Source organism: Frieseomelitta varia, unplaced genomic scaffold (genome assembly GCF_011392965.1).
Source record: "Frieseomelitta varia isolate USP_RPSP 00005682 unplaced genomic scaffold, Fvar_1.2 scaffold_415, whole genome shotgun sequence".
In the NCBI taxonomy this organism is placed as follows: Eukaryota; Metazoa; Arthropoda; class Insecta; order Hymenoptera; family Apidae; genus Frieseomelitta; species Frieseomelitta varia.
Window position 1 is genome coordinate 1 of NW_025110163.1, and position 17,799 is coordinate 17,799.

At 30.2% G+C, this 17,799-nt stretch overlaps 1 protein-coding gene across 1 annotated transcript in view; it reads left to right on the forward strand.

Annotated features, from left to right (window-relative positions):
- Nucleotides 1–352: 352 nt before the first annotated feature.
- Nucleotides 353–17,799, forward strand: part of LOC122531777 (aminopeptidase N-like) — a 20,268-nt gene continuing 2,821 nt past the window's right edge. Inside the window, exons 1-16 of the mRNA XM_043659963.1 lie at nucleotides 353–556; nucleotides 624–975; nucleotides 1,398–1,764; nucleotides 2,229–2,384; nucleotides 2,770–3,081; nucleotides 3,921–4,098; nucleotides 4,174–4,321; nucleotides 5,316–5,397; nucleotides 5,813–5,987; nucleotides 6,323–6,509; nucleotides 6,760–7,037; nucleotides 7,381–7,559; nucleotides 7,799–7,966; nucleotides 9,047–9,187; nucleotides 9,270–9,351; nucleotides 9,660–9,898. Of these exons, the coding sequence (XP_043515898.1) occupies nucleotides 377–556; nucleotides 624–975; nucleotides 1,398–1,764; nucleotides 2,229–2,384; nucleotides 2,770–3,081; nucleotides 3,921–4,098; nucleotides 4,174–4,321; nucleotides 5,316–5,397; nucleotides 5,813–5,987; nucleotides 6,323–6,509; nucleotides 6,760–7,037; nucleotides 7,381–7,559; nucleotides 7,799–7,966; nucleotides 9,047–9,187; nucleotides 9,270–9,351; nucleotides 9,660–9,839 (3,165 nt within the window). The 5' untranslated portion in view covers nucleotides 353–376 and the 3' untranslated portion in view covers nucleotides 9,840–9,898. The remainder of the gene's footprint in view (nucleotides 557–623; nucleotides 976–1,397; nucleotides 1,765–2,228; nucleotides 2,385–2,769; nucleotides 3,082–3,920; nucleotides 4,099–4,173; nucleotides 4,322–5,315; nucleotides 5,398–5,812; nucleotides 5,988–6,322; nucleotides 6,510–6,759; nucleotides 7,038–7,380; nucleotides 7,560–7,798; nucleotides 7,967–9,046; nucleotides 9,188–9,269; nucleotides 9,352–9,659; nucleotides 9,899–17,799) is intronic.

Below are 17,799 nucleotides of genomic sequence, written 5' to 3' on the forward strand. Positions count from 1 at the left end.
TATGTGGTTAGATTCTAGAGAGAGAGAGAGAGAGAGAGAGAGAGAGAGAGAGAGAGAGAGAGAGAGAGAGAGAGAGAGAAGAATCTAAAAATCAGCGACTGAGAATCTAGAAATCAGTGCCTAAAAATCTAAAAATCAGCGACTAAGAATCTAGAAACTAGCATTTAAGAATTTAGAAAACAGCATCTAAAAATCTAGAAACCAGCGTCTAAGAATCTAAAGAGAAAGAGAGAGAGAGAGAGATTCTATTTTAACAATTTATTGTACATAAAATGAATATATATATATCCTCTACGCCTGGATTTTATTCGGAATGGGAACGCTTTTATATTTTGGAAGGATTTTTATTTTTCGAATAATTCTTGCAGCTCAATGTATGCCACAATTCAGCGGCGGTCCGGTGGAATTTATGACTTGCGATGACATCCAATGCAAAAGGGCCGATGGCTGGTTCTTATCGTATACGAAGATAGCAGGAATCATTGTAGTTTTTATTATCGGTGTCGTTGCCGCAGGATTTCTGGGATGGTATATCAACTCCTTACCACAGAAAAAGGTAAGAAACAATGCAAAATAAACAATTATTTGATATTTAACATTCAAACAAAATTTGTATTTGTCAGGATTACGAGGCTCTAGACTTGCTGAACGATGAGATCGAGAATACGGATGATCTTGGTGAAAATACGGCTTCACCTTTCGTTCATCCCTTGAAATATCGTTTGGAATTAACGCCGATCATTATCGATATTAATCTCTCGTCGAAATTATTTGGCCGCGTGTTCATTGAATTTCAAGTAAACGATACGACAGGTGTAAACAAACTCTCGTTAAACGCGAAGAATATTACAACGACAAATTGTAAATTAACATTGCTGCATTTGGAAGAGAACAAGAAGCCATCAAGAAAAAGACGAAGGAGGAGAGCTAATGATGCGATTAATCATAATGGTCAATGGGACGATACAATTTCTGGTAATGTTACTAATTGTTTAAAAGTTGATAACTAAATTGATAACTACATTAATTGATGACTTAAATTGTACATTAAATTAAATTAAATTAAATGAATAAAAATTAATTTCTATTAACTATGAGCTAATATATTTCTCATAGTTTTATTAATCCTTCAGTGTGACAGCTTAATATTAATTATTTGGACTTTTTGATCATTTTTGTAGGTTTAAAGTGTACATTAGTAATAATAATAAACTTCATAATGGTCACAATTGTGTTGATTTATGTTCTAATATTGTTGAAATGATTTCTAGGTGCACAAGAGTCACTATGGTGTATAGATGTAGTCCCTGAAGGGTTTAAAATTTGTTTATGATAAAAGTTTATGATAAAAATTGTAAAATCGTGTTATTTATTTGCAATTACTTTGTATTCCATAGAAAATGTAGTCATGGTAACACTGACGGAAAACGAGACAGTTGTACATAGTAAAGGCTCTGAAAATCCATCAGAAAGCAAGTCTACTGTTGATGAATCAAAGATTCCATTGGTAAATTACGCATCAGTCGGCGAAATTAATAGTTCACGTGCAAATGCTGTTGTACAATTCGGACCTGAATCTTTCGAGAATGCGTCTTTGCAAATGCGGATTGCAAATTACGATACAGACGAGGACAAAGAAGTTCACACGATTCATTTAGAGAAACAGATACAGCAAGGAGTTTATTTGTTGGAAATCGAATATGAATTGTCAATCAGTGACAATGTATTTTTCCTCGCAAATTATAGTTCATCCGACGGAGAAAAGCAAGTATATTATTTCGTTTCCTGCATTTTTGTTTATTAATTAAATACTAATTATGTGGAATAATTTATATTTAGTGTAAAGCTATGTGTTAATATTTAAAAGAGAATGATGTTTCATATGTTTCGCTGATTCTGCGGATTTTTATGCATTTATAGGAAATTTGAAGATACAGAATTGCACAGAAAGTACAATGAAATGTGATAAAAATGTGATAAAAATAAACAATTGAATGAAATTACTGTAATAATTATATATATTTATTATAATATTAAAATTAAATTAAATTAAATTATATAAAATTAAATTGGTACTTTACAACTAAAACTTTGCTATAGGAAACTAAAATTCTCTATCGAGATTTTGTTTTTGAAATTCTGTCTTCAAAAGCATATCAACATGCATAAGATTTCGCATTCTGCTATTGAGACAAAACTGTCTTCTGAATTTCAAATAATATTATTAGCTGGCTAATGGGGACAAAATTGAAACATTGTGGTGCCCGATGCCTTTTCCCGGTTTTCGACGATGCGACATACAAGTCAGTATTTTCCGTATCCATCGCACGTCCCAAGGAAATGACAGTACTTTCGAACATGCCTCTCAGGACTTTAAGGGATGCGTAAGTAATTCATGACGTGTCTTTCTGAAGAATTTGTAAATGAAACTGATAGTATCTGGCGACTTTCCACAACATATAAAACAATTTTCTGAAACGTGAATTTGCACAAAAATCCACAGTTTGATAACACATTCAAATTGAATCTTCGTTGTATTTCACAGACTGAATGCTCGCCATAAAACTGATTTGTCTGGTTTTTAAAAAAATCCTAGTAAAAAAAAACAAAAAAACGAAGACAGTTGTCTATTACTATTTACATTAAATATGCATATCTCTATTAAATTAAAATGTTCATCGCAGAGTTAATTCATCTTGTTTCACCAAGTTTTACTTAAAAAGAGAAACAGATGAAAGAGATGATCTTTGTTATTATCTTTGTTTCAAGTCTGGACAGTTCACTGGTGATCGATACTTTTGACGATTCCCCGCCCATTTCACCGCACAATTTGGCTTTTGTAATGGGGCACATCGAGGCCATAAACGCGACACTTATAGGAGACACCGAAGTAGTTGCAACGTTCTGGCGTGATTCGAACAGAACCTTACCAGAGATTTACCTATTCGACAAACTGAACTCGGTTGTCGTTAACCTGATGGACGTGTTTTTGACGTCTTACCCCTATCCCAAGCTGGATCTGGTGGGTTTGCCTCTAGGGATAAACGAGAACATGGGAAGCCCTGGATTAATTGCTATCAAGTAAGCACCATCATTGTTTGTCAACAGTAGAAATGTTCCTTATCCAATTTGTGATCTGTAATAATCTATAAAATCTATAATAGTCTATAATAATCTGTAATCTTCATACGTGACTACAATCTTCAGCAGTGATTAGCTTGTTATACTTCTTAACTCTGTTTCAGGAATGTAATCGTCACAATGCAAAAATTGCCATTTTTTTTAATTGCCATTGGCCATTTGCTATTGCTTATTTAAAAAATATTTATGTATCAACTGGTGATTATATTCCCTGTAATGTAACAATTGCTATTTTTTCGTTGTTATGATCGTTGCTTATTTAACACTAGAATTATCAAAAGTGGTAAAAATGATGAGTGTTAAAGACATTACGAATACAAGAATACCGATTTTTTGTCCTTTTGTATGATAGATTTTGCAGAGTTGAAATATATCCTAAATTAATAGGTCTTAGAAATACATAATGTCGAGCTGCATTGGCTAATGAATAAAAAAAGTATATCTCAATAAAAAAAGCAAAATAATAACAAAACGATCGCGTTATACGTGCCTCTGGAAAGCATGAAACTTTCTCGAAAAAATTCTTTCGTACAACAAACAGTTTACAAGTTATTTCGAGTCGTTTCGTTGCGAGACTCATCCTGTATACTACGCATCATTAGGACATTTCATGTCAAATTAAACAGTCTTACTGCTTCAGAAGACTGGTTAAAAAAGTCTCGCTAAATTAATTCAATTTATAATTTACAAACGTTAAGATATTATCGTACGTATATATCTTCGTTACTTAACCGCAATTCTTCGCCGGCAATCTAATTGAAAACGCTTAAATTTTTAAGGCAGTCGTTGTTCTACGCTAGCGAGAAATCGCCGCAGGTCACGAAACATAACGCTTTGAAGGTTCTGGTCACTCTGATAGGGCAGCAATGGCTGGACGAGTTTATGAACGTGAATCGAACGAACGCGTGGATCTTCGAGAGTCTGCTCGATCATCTCAAATACGAAATCATCCAGAAGGCAAGTGACTCATTTTGCATTTAAAAATGAAAACGCACAAAGTCGTAAATCGTTGTAATAAAATTCCATTTTCAGATAGATTTGTCATTGGACCCGGCCGATTCCTTTATCATCGATGTTCAGCTGCACATGATGGAGATGGATGGTTATAGCATTTCAAGGCCTTTTCACGAAAATGTCAACTACCATCCATTGCCATCGATTGATTATGAGCATGCGAAAGGTAAACCGATAATCCAGCTTGTTTTTAGGCTACGGTCATAACGAATGCGACTATTCAAACGACGAGTAATTTCGAAAATTAGTACATAGCCAAGTTGTCGAAAAATTGTTTGTCACGGCTGAAATAAGTATTATAGAATGTCTAAGGGATCTGTGCGTTCTTTGCCCTTGTCTACTACTGGGGCCAATAAACGTATAAAAGTAATGTGGGGGACACATCCCTGGGCAGTACTGTTAAGTCCATAAAGTAATTATGTTTATTACTTTATGGGACTGACCGTGTCCAATTCTGTTTCCCCAATTATAATGGTCACAAAGCCCTTCATCGTGTAAGTAATCCCAAAAGTGCAATAAAAAAAATTTGAAACATTGACAAACATGCTTAAAGTCAGTTTTATGTTCCCGAAAATAGGATGCCCCGTAGTTGTGATAAATGATTTTTCGACAGGAAGCTGTCAACCTATCAATGAAATATTAGTTTGAAAGTTTTAATTTAAAAAAGGGAATTAAGCATGGGCATTATTTGATTATTTAAATATCATGGCATCTTATTTGACCTTGAAATAATTCTACGTTAGTTTATTTGAACAAGCTATCAAATGAAATAATTTTTTATTTGATTTTGTATTTTGTAGCTGTTTCTTCAAATAATTTTTCAAATAGTTTCTAATTCTATTTTATAAACTCCGGCTTTCGATTATTCATTATTTTACTTTATAATGAATTGGACTGCTTATTATTGGACCTTATTATTTACCAGATCCTCTTGGGTCCAAGAGGATTTTTGAAATAAAAATACTGAGCTATGTTTCAAATAAAAATAGTAAATTAGTGGAAATGACTCGTTACTTTTTATCTTTATTTCTAAATAAAATTTGCCCAATCCTGTTTTTCATTTTCTGTTGTGTCATTCTCTTCGCAAGTGTGTAATACGTAGCTCTCAGGATATTGTGAGTGGGCAAATACGTTTCTGCATTTTCAATTGTTTTTTATAGGTGCATGTCTGATACGCATGTTGCATGGCGCGATAAGTGATACCGACTTTAGAAACGGCTACCAGAAACTGATAACCAGGTGGTGGGTATATAATATATCGCGATGAAATATTTTATGCTTACGATGAAATATAAATATTACTTGAAGAGGGATAAATTTTTAATTAAATAATTTGATAAGTGAATTGACTCGAGAAATTGGTCATTTTGATTATTTTGCCAGTTCTAATATTAATTTAAATACATTACATTAAAAAACAAAAGATGATCTGGATAACAAATTATTTTAGATACGGATTATCTTCGTGACGAGTTAATTTGTAACAGATAAATTAATATGAATTTTGTTATAATGAAGGACATTTCATTACCTGATATATATATATTTTTTTATTATTATATACTAATGATCTTCTTGTCTTGTCTTTTTTTTCAAACAAAAAATTAATTAATTCAAGTTTCGATATAATTCGAAAGGGCTTTTATTATTTGATCAGGAAGTATAATAGCACGGATGTTGTCGATTTCATGAATATTTTGGCGGAAGGAGCGATGGAACTTCCGCCTGGAGTTTCATTGGTACAGACGATCAATTCATGGATCTTTCAAGGTGGATATCCACTTGTAACAGTCATAAGAAATTACATGAACGAATCCGCTGTTATTTATCAGGTATTACAACAAATAACACTGTAATTTTTCTATTCAATTCTAATTATATTAAATTCATTAATGTAGAATTTATTTATAGAATTTTATTTAATAATATGATACTTCTGTGATAATCTTAAAATATAATTCTATGTAATAATAATTTATTGCATGAAGTTTATTTTATTTGTATTGAATTCTATTTAAGCAAAAGATGGGTTTTAAAGAAAATTTACACTGGTTTAAATATGAATGCAAAGTGAAGTGTATAGTTGCTCACGAAAGTATTCAAACATTAATAACATTTAAAGAAAAAACTTTGTCGCTAATATTTTGTATCTAAATACTTGTTTTAGGAACAATTTTCACTCGATCGTCCGTTAGAAAGTATTACTAAATTCTGGTATATCCCATTGAGTTACACTAATAATTACAGTAATTGGTCGTCTCCTTCAAAAATATGGTTCCCACCTGAACTTAAAATTACCTTGGATAACATTGGTTCCAATGAATCTTGGATACTTTTCAATGTAAATAAAACTGGTATGTAGTAAATTTAATTATAATATTTAATACATTTTGTGGAATAGTGGCATTGCAAATGATTATTTCAATGAATATTCATACATGAAACAATACCAAAAATTTTATACTTTTATATGTATATTTATCATTCATTTCTGTTGCTTTTATTTTTATTAAATTCATATTTTATTGCGTATATATATTACAATATGTTACTTTCCTCTGTAAAATAATGGAATAAATAATTTTGTTACTTACATTTTTCAAGGTTTCTATCGTGTAAATTACGATGACAGAAATTGGATGCTGTTAAAGCTGGCTCTGGTGGAAAATCACGACTCATTTCCGGCAGAAACGAGAGCATCACTCATAGATGATGTTTTTAGTTTAGCTGAAATAGGCTTCGTGAAATACGAAGCCGCGTTTGAGTTTATTAAATATATGCAAATGAAGGAAAGACATTATATACCGTGGGGTGCGTTTATGCGGCACATGCTCAAATTAAATAGGCTCCTATATGAAACCTCAGTTTTCAATGATTTCCAGGTGAGTAACGCAGTTGAAGTAAACGTATAACAAACGGAGGAGTTTTACTTTGAATTAATATAATTAAAATTGAAACTCTAAGTTATAATTTGATTTTAATAATTTTAATTATAATAGTACAATATTAAAGTCGTGTGATACAAAAACTTCTTATTATCGTAAAATTACCAAACAGTTGTCTTTTATTTGGTAATTAGAAAACGCTGCTTGATCTTGCGTAACTGTTAGATGCATAAAATTATTTTCTAAAATAAAGAAAAAAAATTCATTCATTGTGTGTGAATATTATTATATTCTTGCGTTTATTGTACATAATATAATATAATCTTGCGTTTAATTTTAGGAATTTATGGTAAGATTTGTATCCCCGTTGTACAGTGAAGTAGGATCGAAGCTGGACGAAGGTTCGCCATTGACAATGATTGCTGTGAAACTTGCATGCGTCTTCGAGCATTCGGAGTGTTTGAACTGGACGAAAAACGTTTTCGAAAGCGATAAGACTGACGACGAAGTCCAAGAACTGTAAGTCCCAATGAAACTTTTATTGTGAATTTTTCTTTGTACAAAATTCAAAACTTTTTAATTACTTTTCTCCAATTTTATCCGAATTAAATTTAATAAAAATGATCACTCATATATATTGGTTCATTTTATTTTGTATATTATTGCTCTATTATTATACATATACATTTACTACAATTATATTTCTTTACATGTGAATTTGCATTTGTCAAGGATTTAATAAAGTTAAATTGTTACAGTGTCCCTTCTTACATACGGGAAACGTTTTATTGCACTATTGCGCGTTATGGAACCCGAAAAGTGTGGAATTATTTCACGGAGAAAGTAACGTCCACCGAGGACGAGGAAGAAAGGAGACGTTTGTTATCGTCATTCGCCTGTTTTCAAGCTCCTTGGATTCTACAATCGTAAGCGTATATCACATTTTATGATTAACTTTAATTTCAAGAATTTTATGTATGTATATTACCAGGGTACAAAGAATCAAATACTTTATGTTTGTACTATAAACATTTTTAATTCAGTGTTTATTTGTGTCAGTAGCGTCATTCAGTCAATTATAAATCAATTATCTCGTACTCTTCGTCTACAGTTTAAAAGATCTCATTATAAAACTCAGTGAGCTTTTAAAACGAGCACATGTATGTATATCTTCTCCTCTTTAAAACGAATGGAAAAAAGCGTCAAAGTGGGGAAGTAGAGATAGCGTGAAAGAATACTCCTCTTTATTTCGGAGAGCTTTTTTGAACATTTATTCCTACAGGGGAGTGTTGATAGAACGAAGCCCTTTTAACTTCCTCTCCTTTTTTCTTTTTTTTTTTTTTCTTCTTGAATTTGCGCTTTTACCATCACGAGCAGTGCTGATAGATTAACATGATAGAATTTTTCAGTTGCCAATATTTGATTGTTTTTTAAACACGAACGTATTTTATATTTTAACGCGGAATTTTGCTTCTTAAGAACTTTGTATTAGAATTAGAATTAGGGTAAAAATCTAGCAATCTGCAAATAAAAATTGACGGGGATAGATATATTTATTATTTTCTTTGATTTCTTTATCTCGTGCTGCGTCTTTCTTCTCATAATATTCTTTGGTCACTATAGCAACCGATGACGTTACTGTGATGTTATGTGATTTTGAATAATAACTATCGAAAAACGTACAGTAAGTTGAATTTACTAGTATCATTGATTATTAGGAACCGTAAAAATTTAGATTCTACGTTGCTTGATTTTCAATTTAAGACCAGAATATCTTCTGTTTTTCTTTAAAATTTTCTTTAAAAAATGAACAAATTCTTTTGTTTAGTTTATCGGTCCTTTACATGTTCTTAAAGTTTTGACATTTAAATTCGAGACACGTTTTATATATATATATATATATATATATATATATATATATATTTGCATATATTAATATAGCTATGTACTATACATTGTGTACAGAAGTATATGTACATATATATATCTTTTTCCTCTCATAACAGTATTCTCAACGAAATACTTCACGAGGAGCGGTTCCAAGAGGACGAAATATCAATAATTTTGAACGCATTTCCGCAAAATCCAGCTGCGGCTCAAATTTCATCACGATTCGTTCGAGCAAATTGGCAGGAAATTGTGCAGAGGTATTTTAAATTTTTTCATGAAAAAAAAAAATTCACCGTACAAAGGAAGAGTAAAATTACTTTTCTATATTTTTTGATTTAGATTTTCAGGATCTTATTCAGTGTTGAAATCCTTCGTTCTGTCCATGGTCAACGGTTTGACAACCGAACAGGATTTAGAAGACGTAAGAAATTATTAATATTAAGAAAATTTTTTTCATGAAAGGAAAAAGCAATACAGTGGAAGAAACATTATTTTATTTTACCAAATATTAGGTTGCGATATATTTTTACTATCTTAAACTTCCTGCGGAGAAAGTTGCAACTATTTATTCGAAATATTGTACACTAAAGAATTCATTTAAAATATTGTGCATCATTCTTTACTATATCATGAAAGAAATGACAGGATAGTCTTGGTTAGTCGATATGAAATTCGATGAATATTTAATTTAACATGTCACAAAATTGTATTCTCGTTCAATTGTTGCAGCTTCAAATATTCAGAGAGATTAACTACGACAGCATGAAGGGAACAAGGTATGCCGCAGCGCTTGTCGAAGCGAACGGAAATTTCGTAACAGCGTGGTTGAAGAATTCTTTGCCGCAAATTGAGAATATATTAAAAGAAGAAGAAGAAGAAGAAGAAGCGCAGAGGTCTGTGACCTCATGAGAATAGCTGATAAAAGTGGAAGAACAAACAAGCTCAATCAGTTTTTTAAAGACTTGCACGTACGTTTTATTGATCAGTGTGATTTAATATTATCTTTTTCAATTTTTACTTAGAAAATGCAAATCCGAACGTTTCGCGCGATGAGATACATTAACACGTCCATTTGTTATGTAATTTATTAATAGAGCACATATTACATCGCTGCAAATGAATATAGTATCTCTTTGAAATATCGTAATGGAAATCATTTTTTTTTCAGTTATCAAATTCAATACTCTTGGAACAAATACGTTAATCGAAATTATCTTTTTAAAGATTAATTGTTAGGCTGGTAAATAAAAAACTAGAATGTGTGACAAAAGAAAATTAAGAAAGAGAATAAAATGAATGATGCAAAGCAGAGATCTCAAGCTTTAAAATGAGCCCAAGTTTATTATTGCACGACTTCTTCTTACAAAATTTTACACTTTCAATATTTAGTATATTAATGGGAGTCACTGTATATTATGTAAGAGTTGTCCTTTGAGTTGTCCATTTTTGTAAAACAAAGGTCATAAAATTATGAGATTCGTACTATGTTTAATTAATTTTTTGTCATTTTGAAGATTGATATGTTTCTTCAAAATTTCCTCCAATTTATACTCACGATGATCTTATGTCTTGAAGGGTTAAAATTTTTGATTAAAATTTTCAACAAGCCTACGGTATCTAGTATACTATATGATAAAGTCTGTGATCTGTGAGACGAAATGTGTTCTATAGTTGTAAAAGTTATTTGAAAATTGTTATTTAAAGTTTTGATTAATGCATACAATTGTCAATACGTTCAATGACTAAAAAATAATTAACTATAAAAATAATCAATTTATCGCGCTACCGCATGTATCTACAGAACACACGATAAAATTCTTTTTCACATAAAAAATTAATTAAATACTGTATACTTAACAGAAATAGAAATGTAATTTAAACGTTTGAAAAGATTGAAATATAAATTACGAGACGTTAATTATGAAATGTATCCAATTATTATCTCGAACAATACTGTGTATGAAATATTCACTCCAGATTGAAACGATGTTTTTCCCTTGGAAATGGTTCAATTGGAAAAAATTGAAAAAAGTAATTTCGAATTCACCGCTGGTTATTGAATAAATGTTTAATCTGTGATAGATTAAAAGTACACGATCGAAAGACTCGACTGTATGAACAAGCAAAATTCAGGCAAACGTACATCTGTACTGAAAATTCACTGTAAAGCTTTAGTTTAGATACAATGCAAATGAAGAAGTTATTCTCTAAAAAGATAATGCTTTTCGTGTTTCGAAATATTATCGATGCCATGTAATTTTTTTTGTATGAATGACATTCATATTAATGAAACGAACTTTTATTGCATTAATTAATTTAGGTATAATTGAAGTTAGTATAACTGCTCACTGAATGCCAATTTTATACGAAAATTTCGTTGTGTTCAATGCGTGACAACCAGGATGTTTCAAAATTAAACTTACTTTTAGGTTTTAATTTTCAAATCGCAAATTAAACCAAAATCATAGAAGTGGAATACAAATTAAGTAAAAACGGACTACTATATCTATTTATAAAGTAATATCATTTTTAGTTTCGTTATTGGTATTTTGTTTTTAAGTAATTTAAGTATCACATTAGAATTATTATATAGAAGTAGGTAAAATTAGAATTAAGTAAAAACAGACTATTATATCTACTCGTGAATTAATATTATTTTTAGTATTCTTGTTGGTATTTTTTTTTTTTAAATGATTTAAATATTACGTTAGAATTACCATGTAGATGTATTATTATAAATTTAAGTTACGTTACTTTTATTAACAGTAAACTATAAGATATGAGTAATAGATAAAGTAGTAAAATGGATATATATAGAGAAATTAAATTAATTTGTAGAACGTATAAAAATAAACATATATTTGTTTCCTACGGAGTAAAAACTTTGATAGTTTAAAATAATTTTTAAGATGTTACATTGTAATTTGTATATTACAATTATATATTGTTAGATTATAACTTTAAAAATTTTAAGTGCTACTGCAATAAATATGAAACAAAAATCACGTAATTTCAAGCAGAACTATTTTTTTTCTCTACATATATTACGTACTTACCTACCAGATTTCCAAACTATTTTCAATTTTTGATGATGCATCTTTCATTAAAATATAAAGGATTAATTTGATAATTAAAATTTTATTACCAAACTGCGGATTTTTATGCATTTGTAACAAATTTAATGAAACATCGAAAAAAAAGGTATATTTATTATGATACTTAATAGCAGACAGAAATTTCTTCTTAGGCTTTGTTTCTTTAATTGTATTCATAAGAGTATGAAATTGCACAAAGATCCGTAAAGAGATATTTACTAGTTTAATGAAACATTAATTTTAAAAGAAAGGTTAATATATGGATTTTTTTAAATGTAAATAATATATTGTATAATATATTATAATTAATTATAAATACATTAACTATTAAATGTATAACATAATAACAAAATAATATTGTGTATAAGTACGTGTAATATAATAATGACAAATATATAACTGACATTAACAAATATAATATAAATCAATTAATATTATATTATATTATTGTATTAATTAATATAATAATAATATTAATATATCTCATCTCAGGACAAATATTACGATAGGGAATGAATTTTCAGGACAAAAACGAGGAAAAGATGATTTTTCTACGACAACAAGTTTTATTCTTCGAATGCTTTTATCAAGCATGATTACAAAACCAAGCAACAAGAATCTCGTCCTTACATCGTGTAGTCTTAGAACGACGGTCCTCAATAAGTTATAGATACATATACATATATATATAATATGTATATATATATATATATTTAACAAACGATATATATAGTAGTTGTATCTAACGATAGTAGTCAATACTCGGATAATCTTCTCCCTTATATTTTTTTTCTTTTTGCTGCTCGTTATTTATCTCATTTTAATAAATAGCGCTATTGCTATACAGTATATTTGTTTATTATAATTATCGTTAGTAATGTAATCATATCCTTACTCGTCCTTAGCCTACGTCGCTAATATTTCTCAATTTATGGAGTTTTTAAGCTACGTTATTTTTTTTTTTTTAAATTTTCGTTTAGTATTATGTTACGCATTGAAACGTGTCATGTGGTCAAAGATCGGGACGCGGGTGTCGAATTGAAACGATCTCGAACAGCGAACGCACAATGATAAAAAGAGTACAGCTTCGACAGTTCCGGAAGTGACAAATCACTAGACCGCGGATTCTTACGCAATTTAGATATTTATGCAATTTTATAATATTTTCACGAAGACAATTGAAAAGGAGGAAATTATTCTATCTATTAAACGTTAAGTATTAAATATTGCATAAATATTAAGCATTTACACCTTGAGTATCTCTGGGAATAAATCGCTGGGAACAAAAATCCGCTGTTCGAAAATTATCTTTTCAGCTTGAAACGAATATTTTCCTTCAGTCACTGCCAGAATGTCATAAATGAATGAAAAATGTCGATACATCGAGTTTGTCGAGTTTTTGCGAGTCAATGATCGTGCAATTGAATAGGGCAAATTTTACGATGACTGATTGTTTGGTTGTTCTTCAATACTTATTGTCATTATGCGATTTTTTTTTTTTTTTTTAGGCTTGTCGCGCGTTTACTTGGCACTGTAACATATCGTGTACGAAGTACGAGACGCAAATGAAGAATGTATAATGCACACGTTGAATTTGTCGAGACATCGATGTATCTGTTTTTTGTCATGATATTGTGAGAAATTCAATTACTCCAAGTCAAAATGCGGCGCGCTATTGTAGCCATCGTTACGTTGAAAATACGCGTGTAAATTTGTTTAACTTGTTAACTGTGTTTGATACTCGTCACGCGAAAGATGGCACTGCGTGAATTAAATTTACGACGATATTATATTTACTTATATCAAAGACGACATATTTGGACGAAAGATGACACAAGTTTAAAGTTTTTGTGACAACAGAGAAATAAATTTAAAGTGAAGAATTTTACGAAGACAAACAAATATTTGTAAGTTTAGAATATTCCAAAATATTTCAAGACCGCGATGGAATAAGAAAATTCAAATTTATTTTCAATTGGAATATTTAAAATATTTATTTAATTATTCATTAACAGTTGGATAACACTCTTTGAGCTCTGGAATAAAATATTTCGTTTTACAAAAAAACACCAACTGGTATATTGTTAGAATTTACATTTTTATTTAAATGTCAAAATGCAGTATGACGAGTATATCGGTCATTCTCCAATTTTAATTACACAGCTAACAGGTTAAGCTCGATTTCTTCGCATTTTCTTAGATTTATTAACATGTTCCGTTTCTTTAATAACGATACGATACTTCTAATGAGCCTCGATTGATTTACTTAATTCCTCGGCATTTTGCACAATACTCTCTTTTTTTGTTTTTTTACTTAGAAGTTTCTAAACCTTCCAGGAAGAATGTTTTTCAAATCAATCCTGCTTGCAAATCAATCCTCTCTTATCATCGCCGGATCTTTACTTTTCGTTAATTTCAATTTCATCATAACAAGCAATCAAAAAGAAAGAGAAATATATTAAAAGATGCTAATGAAAGCAGAAGAATGAAACATAACTTGAAGATTGGAGAAAATTTGCTGATATTATAATTTTAACCCTGCCACGATTCTCAAACTTTTATATTTCAATCTTGTATGTTTATCAGAAAATATAAGAAGATATAAGAAGAAAATCGAGCACAATAATGAGAATTTTTCTCAAATTTTGTTCAACCCATCAAGGATCAAACAATGATTTATCGTAACGTTATAAATACTTCAATTTCTTGAAATTTCATAAAATCGTAGAGTATAGAATAATGAAAGAATTCTTGTGAATATTAATTATAATATTATGAAAAGAAAGTTATGCATTATATATTACTATAATTGTATGTTACTATACATTACTGTATACAACATATATTGTATAATTATTTTTTTTATATTATAAATATACTGTATAATATTAATATAACATAAAAAGATAATTGTACAATTCACATAATAACATATAATATATAATACTATACTACAATATAATAATAATAATATAATTAAAAGATAGAATTTCATAATATAAATTGATCGACAGAAATAAATAAATAAATAATATCACACGTTGTTCCCTGATGGGCAAAACTTGAAAGAGCTTTTAATTATACATCAATACAATGGTGGATGGAACAGATGGTACCGAAAGAACGTAGCAGGGTTGAAGTTGAGCTTTGTCTCGTGCCATTTTTCTCAGAGATTCTTGACGAACGAAATTCAAGCGAGGAATCTTCGAAATTTCAATAAACAAGGCATAAACACGAGATCCGCGAAGTTTCTACATTGAAACAGTTTCGCGTTCCACATGGATAACACCCGCATTACGATCGCTCTTGGAATACACGCAGTTTTATTTAAACGTCAAGATCAAGATACGGGCAAACAACAATGCCCGTATTTCTTCTCTCCTCGTACATTTCCTTTAATTCTGTATAAATTGTGCATCGAGGAACGATTTTTCGAATCTGTTATTTCTTTTTTTTTTTTGCTTTGTTCTTTTTCACTTTGTTTCGTCGGCAAAACGCCAGGTTTTAGCACTGGTGAAAACGTTAAGTAGAAGTTCCGGGCGAAGGCCACGATGACCGATGAGTTCGCTTAGCAGGTTATCGCCCGCAGCACTTCTTTTATCTCTAGGTTATATAGACGAGATTCGTTAACCCTTTATAAACGAATGTTTGGTTTATTTATAAGAGAGAGAGAGAGAGAGAGAGAAACAGAGAGGTACAATATTTTTTTTATATCCGAATATTTGGTTAACTTATTAGTTAATTATTTATTAGCTACATCTCTCGGCCATTGAATTAGGACCACTCGTACATTTTATAATTTTAACAGAAGTGGTTTCGATGAAGTCGAAAAGTTCGACCGATAATTTAATAAAATTTGATTAATTATTAGAAATATTTGAAACTCAGGATCATTGTTTAGAATTATTTAAAATTGTTTAAAATATTTTGTTCATTAAATTGATTAATAATTATTAAAATTTATCAAATTTTGTTTATTTATTAAAAGAATCTTATTAGATATTGTTGGAAAGTACAATCACCTCCTTATTGTACCATAGCGACATCTATGGATGTACTCAGATTTAATAAAGGGACTCAGCTATTCTTTGCCCTCCACTCTGTGAGATAAGGTATAGCTGTGAGCATTGTCTACTGATTATCAAAATTCCTTCTAGTTTCCATAATCCTGAACAAATTCCAACAGATATTTTCCAACAGATATTCAAAGCATGTCTTTTTAATTTCACATTTAAATAATGTTTAATAAAAATTAAATACTTAAATAATTAAATTTTGAATTTGGAATTTAATATTTAGAATCAAAATAGCATATATGTATGTATATACTATCATAGCATATATGTATGTATGTACTATTTCCTGTATACTTCGTACATACTACTTTATCTATGTCTGTTTTTTCTCTTCATAATACAAGTAATACACATTTTTTGAGATGCAAATGAAACATTCTTTCACTTTTTTATCCTTTGCAGCATAAACAAGTACTCAGTGTTGTCTTATAATATATAATAAAATATAATAATATATTATAATAAGATACAATAATAACTAAAATAACAAGTGTAACACTTTTAATACTGTTTTATTAATCATTAAATTTGTAATCAAATTTCATTCAAACATGTAGTAGAGAATCTTAATGTAGTCCTAATTCAATAACCAGGTGCTATATTTTTTCTTCAATTAAAAATCTGATAACTATTAATTTTCATGAATTAATCGCTTGTTTAACATTTACGATAAACCGGCAAAGTAAAATTTTCAAAATGTAGACACACGGATATGTAACTTTCAAGTTACACGATATTATAAAGGGTTAACGTTTACATAAAGTGTTTGTTGCGTGAATGAAAATATCAGAAACGTGAACAATCATTATCGAACGAACCAAAGTACGAAAGTTTTGTCGCGAAGAACAGCGTTTACACGATGTAACATGTACATTTACGCTCAAATGTTTTCGAGCATATTGAAAGGAAGCTAACGAAACAATAATCCTCGAGTAAACAATTATTTTAAGTTTACTTTTAAGATACTGTCATTTTAAAACTACTGAAGTATTTAGTATCGAGTGTAATCGTAATCGCGATGTTCTTACTTCCCCAGATGAAATGACAAAGAAAAATGTGCTCCTAGTGTGCGAGAAAGAGGAGAAAGAAATTTATTTCATCCGAAAGAATCAAAGGAAGGCTCCAAACTCCTGAGCAGCGATGTACATACATATGTACGTACATACGTTTGAACGAACAATGCGCGCTTGCGGTGTTGCACGTATTATATAGAATTATATCTCCATCGTACGACGACGGAAATGTATCCCCCATCCCTTAAAATCGAGGGGTTATCGCGTATAAAAACTTGAAAACATTGCGCGCTTGCGATCGGTCAAACATCGATGAGAACCTCGCACGCGAGAAACGCGGGAACCGTCGTTTCTCACCCTTACTAAAAAACACCTCGCTAAATATACATATAAAGTTAAGGTTGACAACACGACGATCTTACACACGATGAGAATACAATAGTAAAACATTCGCCTTCGAGAATGTAAATCAAACATAACGACACGAAAGTGTTACATTCATACACATGCGTACGTTATACATATACATATAAATAGCCTCGCGAAGCTAATGGAAGAAAACGAAAGATTACCCTCGGCTCGTTCGTTGTCATTGATAAACCAAATGACGCGGTTCACGACGATTTTCTTCTTTTGTCTCTTCTTTTTTTTTTTTCCTTTTTTCCCCCTTCTTTTTTTCTTTTTT